Source organism: Mesitornis unicolor, unplaced genomic scaffold (assembly GCF_000695765.1).
Source record: "Mesitornis unicolor isolate BGI_N332 unplaced genomic scaffold, ASM69576v1 scaffold46967, whole genome shotgun sequence".
Lineage (NCBI taxonomy): Eukaryota > Metazoa > Chordata > Aves > Mesitornithiformes > Mesitornithidae > Mesitornis > Mesitornis unicolor.
In genome coordinates this window covers 3814-11397 of record NW_010197959.1, presented here as the reverse complement: position 1 = coordinate 11397, position 7584 = coordinate 3814, and the positions used below count along the sequence as shown (strand labels likewise).

Below are 7584 nucleotides of genomic sequence, written 5' to 3'. Positions count from 1 at the left end.
GCTGCCGGCGCCGGTCACACACGTGCTTTCCGTCGTGAGGAGGGGGCAGCGTGGCTCCCTGCGGAGCTAGGGAGCGGGGAGAGCCGTTCCTCAACGCGGGCTGAGCCGTGCGGGAAAGTTACCGGGGGAGCGGTGAGAGCGCTGCACTGCCTCGGCCACTTCCCGCTGCCGCTCATTCATCTCCCGGCGCGGTCGGTAAACAGTCCTCCAGGAACCGAGACCCTCGTCAAACTTTGTCGAGGGGAAGTTACGACTGGAAAATATCTGCCAAACGGCGACTTTGAAGGGTATTTTTTGTTTGTAAGCGTTCTTTCAAACCTTCTCGTTTTCTAGAAGGCGGCGTGTTCCTAGGTATCTTATTTGTATTGGCATTTCAGTCCTCTACATTTTTTAACGTTCCTTCAAACGTGTTGGTCTTAGCAGGTGTGGCTTACAGCTTTTTGATTTGTTATTAATCTGTTGTGACCGACTTACAATTTAAGTCGACGTGTAAAACAGCGTAGGGGAATGTGAGCTGTTATTTCTGAGTGCTGTCTCGTCAAACTTTTCTGCGCTTCAGCCGTAGTACATCCTGGAAGTAGCTGAAGCTTTAAGGCCTGGTAACCCTTACGACATTTAATAGAAAACCTGTGTACTTCTAAAGCAAATGCCTAGAAAAGGTCTTAAATAAAACCTGCAGGTGACTTGTCAGACTTGAGAATGAAGGGATTTTGATACATTTTCATTTTTTTTTCAGAAAAAGAGCAACAGGAAGCAATTGAACACATTGATGAAGTACAGAATGAAATAGACAGGTAAACACTTACAAACTCCAAATGTTTTAGCAGAAATTAAAATATAACTGACAAAAGTAGTATTTAGTAAAGTAAGCACTCAGTGGTAGTTCTTGCTGTCTTTAAACTCTGCCAAGATGTTCTTGTGGTCTGGCTTGATTAGATGTAAGAGGTATTTGGGTATTATGAAACATTTGAAGAAGTATCCTGGTTTCTTGTTTAATTGTGAGTAATTCAAAAGGTAGAACTTGAGTTCAAAATTTTAAGTCAGTTGTGACAGTTTTGATAATAGAAATGTATGTATTACTGGTTTTTTTCAAGTTAATGTGTATGCTATTTTGTGAAAGTGTTTTTGTGTTTGTAAGCAGAACTAAAAAGTTGGTGGACAAGTTAGCTTTAATTATGTATATATTTTTAATTCCATATTCATATGCTTGTAGAATAATATGTAGAAAGTGTCACTGAAACATTGGTTTCATATCCCAAAACTCTGTGGGCTCTATTTGGTATTTGCCTGGATTTTATCTCCATGCACACTGTCCTACAAAGACTGCAGGTGACTATTGAGGCTTTTGCTGTGTGAAGCTATTGCAGCATCAGGGCTCTGCTTTTTTATGAAACCAAGTGTTACGTTGTAAGATTTTATTTGTGTGGGGTATAAAATTGCTTTCTTTCCTGCCCAGAAGTTATAAAGAGCAGCTGACAGCGTGTTACCCATCTTCAGGTCTTTTGCAAACAAAATGTTTAAGAGGCAAATACAACCTTGCTTTGCATAAATAAGGGTCTGTCCCTTATGTAATGCTGCAAAACATATAATGTGTTAAGAATGTTTCATTAAGATCAGTGAGATTGCTTCTGGGAGCGTGTTTCTTAACAGTCATTACAGGCTTGGGCCTCAGTTTTTTTGTCTGAGATACCGCATTTGTTGAAAATGGCAGGCTAGTCTAATCAAACCCTTTTCAGTTTTTAGCTAATTACTGGTAATGTGTCTTTAAGTTTCAGTTCTCTCTTCTGTGGATAATGTGGCTCTTTCTATTACAGACTGAATGAACAAGCCAGTGAGGAAATTTTGAAAGTAGAACAGAAATACAACAAACTCCGCCAGCCATTCTTCCAGAAGAGGTCAGAATTGATCGCCAAAATCCCAAATTTCTGGGTAACAACATTTGTCAACCACCCACAAGGTATATTCTTAATAGCCCTCTTGTTTCTGTAGATTCAGCGTTTGGTTGCTTGTTATTTAAGTGTCTTGCAGCTCTGAGGGTTTTCCAGAATTGTTGCTGGGCATATGTTTAAACAGCAGCCTGCTTCGTCTGCAAACACGTCCTTTTTGTCCTAGCATGCATCTTACAAGCTTTTGATTTCTTGCATTTATTGACCAAAGAAACATCTTGTTCACTGAAATCCTGTATTGGTTTTCTTTCTGCATTTTAAATGACAACTTTCCCACTTTCCTTAGTTAACTGGGCCCTTTAAATAAAAAAAAAAACTTATTCTAGTTTGTTTGGGTTTGTTTGTTGTTTTTTTAATGGGAGGTGAGCTCCATAGACTTTCTGACAATGTTGTGGACTGCTTTGCTGGGCGAACTACATGTGTGAAAATGTTTCACAGAGGAGGAGATGTGCATATAGATTCTGCTGCTTTTAACACTGAACTACAACAGGCAAATGATACATTTTCACCTCAGCAAATGTAAAGCATGTAAATGCTAATAGGCTGTTGGCTGGGAACTTGAAAAAAATGGGCCACAAGAAGTTAGCTTGGGCAGATATGTTGCTTTTCAGATCTTTTTTACTGTGTTTCCTGTATTTCACCTGCATGATACACATTTTGTAGCTTTGTTAATGTGGGATTCCTAATTCTGTCTCAGTATCTGCACTGCTGGGAGAAGAAGATGAGGAAGCACTGCATTATTTGACCAGAGTTGAGGTGACAGAATTTGAAGACATCAAATCAGGTTACAGAATAGATTTTGTAAGTATTTTAAATAATTCATTCACTTGGAATATTTTTTAATGGAATTGTGTATTGGGTTGTAGTTTGTGACTTAGTCTCTTCAGTTACCCATTTCATACCAGGTTTGACTTGGCAGGTGTCTTTACATTTTGTGGGTTCTAACTCTTTGCTTTCAACTCTGCAGTATTTTGATGAGAATCCATACTTTGAAAATAAAGTTCTCTCCAAAGAGTTTCACCTCAATGAAAGTGGAGACCCATCTTCAAAATCAACCGAGATAAAATGGAAATCTGGGAAGGTATGTATCTGCATCTGGGAGGGAGAATTGCACTTGAATTGTGTGCCTTTTTCTTTTGTATTGAAGCTTCCTTGTCCTCCCTTTTCTTGCCCTCTCAACCCCCTTGCCACTTCTCTACATACACAGCTCTTGCCTGTCTTGTAGGGTTTGGAATACTGCATTTACATGGAGATCTGTAGTGAATTCTCTTGCTCAGTTGAGCACTGCCATTAAAACGGTGAAAGTAAAAGTATGATCAGATGGAGAGATGAACAGGTGCACTAGCTTGTCTCTCTTGGTAGTGAATCTAGGCTCTGTGTTTTGATATTTTCGTAAGATAACTATTAAATAAGGAGTTCCAAGGACAGCAGGTTTTTGGGGGGTCAGATAGGGGTGTGTGAATTCTCTTTTCCTCTTTATTTTCCTCAGTTTCTGCATCTTCGTAGAAGTTGGGGCTACACGATGATGTGGGCCTGTCTTTTATCCCAATAGTATCCAAACATCATTAATCTGCTGTAGTTGGTTTCTGTAAAAGTTGGGAGCACTTTCATGTTGTCCTGAAGATTTTGAAATTAGCACTTAAAAGTGGAACTGAAGGTTCAATAGCTGCCTGTTTTGTCACCTTCAGTCCAAGAATATTATTGAATCTTTTTTTCATGGAGAAATAAGGCTTTCTGTTTGTATTAGAAGTTACAGTCTTGTACAAACTAGTTGAATGATCTTTACAACATACCACAAAATTGAAGTGAATTCTGGTATTGTTCTTCACTAAACAGTCTAAGCCTTTAAATATTGTGATTCTATCAAGAAAACAAACACTAGAAGTTTGGAATTACCGTATGATCAGAGAAAGAATGGATTTAAATACTAGATAGTAATTTTCTTTTCAGACTTGGCAAACAGGCTGTTGCAAACTTATTAATCTTGTGGAATAAGGTGGTAAATGCAGAACTTGTGTATGTTCTTGTGACCACAGGCTTTAGTGGTTTGTGTGGGGTTTTTTTTCACTTGCTACAAAGAATGGCGTGGAGACTTCAAAGCAGGAAGTCTTAGGATGAGGCTAGGCAGCTCTTTATCTCAGCTTAAATAAAGACAGAGCTTAGAGGTGTGGAGACGAGTGTTTCTTAAATTGTGTGTATGCAGTATTTGTAGCATTGAGCAACAATTACAGCTACTCTGAGTAGCGTTTAGCCATTGTGAGATCTTCTAAGTTCTGTATATCGTTACACAGTTGTAATACTTGTACTTCTGTGTGATAGGGAAGCATAAATCAAATGCAAGATCCTGTGAATTTTCAGTATTTCATTGGAGGTCATTAAAAGAAACAGGTGGTTTTACTGTTTTTTCACATTCCTGAGAAATGCAGTATCTTTTTCCGTGAGTCGTTCGGGTTCTAAATGTTTCTTAAAGACTTCTCCCTGAAAGAAGGAGTACTAAGTGTCTTCTTGTGGTGGTTTAGACAAACGTTTCTAAATGGTGCTTATTTTAAAAAAAAAAGTCTACATGAAGATCACTTCTTTAGGGAACTTCTTTACTTTCCTTTCAGGATCTGACAAAACGTTCAAGCCAGACACAGAACAAAGCCAGTAGGAAGAGGCAGCATGAAGAGCCAGAAAGCTTCTTTACCTGGTTCACTGATCACTCTGATGCAGGGGCTGATGAACTAGGAGAAGTCATCAAGGATGACATCTGGCCGAATCCATTACAGTACTACTTGGTAAGTACAGCACCGAGTTGTTGATCCACACCCATAACAGCACTGTGCAAGTGAAAGGGAATTTGATCACTATAGTTAATGTTACATGTGTGTCTTTAAGGTTCCTGATATGGATGATGAAGAAGGGGAGGGAGAGGAGGATGATGATGATGACGAAGAGGAAGAAGGATTGGAGGATATTGATGAAGAAGGAGATGAAGATGAGGGGGAGGAAGATGAAGATGATGATGAGGGAGAGGAAGGAGAGGTGAGTAATCTTACCCCTTCCATCTCTGGTAGAATCAAAAGAAATTTCTAAGAGGGATCTTGTAAGATTACTGAGCCATTGTTACAGAGGTAAAATAGTTCTTTTCTGTACGGTCACTGACAAAGTGTTTGGAGGGGAGCGGCAGAACTGTTACTATCCTGACTTGCAGAGTGGTTTCAGTGTAGTAATAAGTACATTTGTGTATATAAGAGACAGTGCAAATAAGTAGTTTTAGTAAATTTGTAAGGGAGGTGCTCTAGAATAACTAGGATATTAGCATAACAAAATTCTTATTTAATAGTGAACATTCTAGCAAGGCTTCACTTGTAAATAGTGTTTGTTGATGCATCCAGTTCTGTCATCCTCCCAGCTGTTGGTTCATTTCTGCTTATGGCTGGCTTAGCTGAGACTCTCTGGGTTCAGGAACTGGACATCTCCTTTAGCAAGTGGGATTCCAGGGAGAGCATTCAGGATGTTGGTAACAAAGTTTAGGATGTCTTTGTTTCTGGTGATTGGGTGTGGTGTATCTGAACTACTTGTGTTGAGATAGGAGGGCTGTTGTGGGCACTAGAGTACTTATGTAACCTAGAATTTAGGATCTGAAAGTTGAAGCATTTTGCTCTTCAGTTTAAAATGAGTGGAGAAAAACATCCCTTCACACTCTAAATGTTAAATTTGTGTCAGTGTTTGTGGTGATTCCAAGTAATGGTCATTTTACAAACCTGATGTCCAGTTATTAACTGATCTCTAAGTAGCTGGGTGCTCGAGGCAAGTGTTATTACTCTTAAGAGAGCATCATACAACATGCTGTGAGTAACACTGCAGGGCTGTAGTCTGTAGGGTATTAAAACAATTCTGGTTATTGCATTTGAAAGTTTGTGCTATCTGAAGTTTAGTGATTAGATTGTTTTAATTCTTGCTTATCTTTCAACAGGAGGATGAAGGAGAAGATGACTAATTGAACACTGATGGATTCCAAACCCCCTTTTTACCTTTTTAATTTTTCTCCAGTCCCTGGGAGCAAGTTGCTGTCTTTTTTTTCTTGTGCTCAGTCGCCTTGTTCTCTTGAGGTCTCTTTTTCTCTCCTCTACACCATGGTTCACAATTTATTTTGGGGGAAATACCTTGAGCAGAATATAGTGGAAAAGAATCTACCAGTTTCTGTTTCAAGTTCATTTTTATCCCTTTCTGTCTCAAAACAAAAACTGTTTATGGAATCAACACACCATGTTCTGTGGGAAAAAAGAAAACCTTCTGCTCCCTTCACTCTGCTGGAAGCTGAAGAGTGCTAGGCCCCTGTGTAGTAGTGCATAGAATCTAGCTTTTTTCCTTCTTTCTCTGTATATTGGGCTCAGAGATTACACTGTGTCTCTATGTGAATATGGACAGTTAGCATTTACCAACATGTATCTGTCTACTTTCTCTTGTTTAAAAAAAAGAAAAAAAACTTACAAAAAAAATGGGGTTATAGAAGGTCAGCTGGGGTGGGTTTCAGATGTTTGGGTGGGTTAAGTGGGCATTTTGACAACATGGCTTCTTCTCCTTTGGCATGTTTAATTGTGATGTTTAACAAACATCCTTGCAGTTTAAGATGACACTTTTAAAATAAAATCTTATCCTAATGATGATGACTTTGAGCCCTGCCACTTGATGGGGAATCAGCAGAACCTGTAGAATCTTATTTGGAATTGACATTCTCTATTGTAATTTTGTTCTTGTTTATTTTTAAATTCTTTTTTTTTTTGTTTCACTGGAAAGGAAAGAAAGATGCTCAGTTTTAAACGTTAAAGTGTACAAGTTGCTTTGTTACAATAAAACTAAATGTGTACACAAAGGGACTGGTTCGTCTTCACTGAAAGAAACACTTGTAATACTCTGTTTTGAACTTGCTTGTAGTTTCTTGGCATTTCTGGGGGCATTTGGTTAGCATTTATGTAATGCAATGCAACCTTGTGGTTGTGTGGACTGGTAAATCAGTTCATTTAGTTTCCATTATCTCAGTACTTGTAAAATGCTTCATTTGGTAGTCACTACTGCACACTCCATTTCTTGAATTACCTTGACTGTAAGGCAGGGCAGTAGGTGCATATGCCTTGTGTGAAGACAGAGGTTTATATTCATGTTTTGCAAAAAAGGAAAATCACTTGATTCTTAGATATTTTTTTAAATAGTAACTTGCAGTACTGTATCTCCAGTAAATCAGTTTGCATGCAAAATCATGCAAGCTCAGAATAAAAAGACCAAGAGGAATTACAATAAGATTTGGGTGTTTTTGTAAGTCTTTTCAGTTGACAATAAATCTTAAATGCAAGCTAATTTGGGAGCTATTTCAAAGAGCAGGATTCTTAGCAAAGCTCATGTGTATATAAAGTTGCTACTTCACTGCTTTCTTTCCTTGGTAGCAGCGTGTATATGTGCTTTAGATGGACTGTACTCTCATTTTAAGAGACTGCATTTGAGTAGCTTGTAACAATTTCACATAAAGGTTGTTGGTACTGATATTCCACAAAGTGTAATGAAAGTTGTTTTAACATGCTGTGCTTTTGAAATATTTAAAAAAATGTTGTATCAGCTAATCTAAAATGCAAACAGCCAGTTCTCTTTGGATGTGTAG

The 7584-nt window shown here is 38.4% G+C and overlaps 1 protein-coding gene across 1 annotated transcript; it reads left to right on the top strand.

The window, feature by feature from the left end:
• Positions 1-736: 736 nt before the first annotated feature.
• Positions 737-6804, top strand: SET (SET nuclear proto-oncogene; the record flags this gene model as incomplete). The annotated part of the gene is made up of 7 exons (XM_010188971.1): positions 737-794; positions 1815-1957; positions 2644-2747; positions 2914-3027; positions 4553-4723; positions 4824-4970; positions 5905-6804. Coding segments are annotated over 7 exons (761 nt in total), but the record flags the coding sequence as incomplete, so codon positions are not given.
• Between the last annotated feature and the right edge of the window lie 780 nt (positions 6805-7584).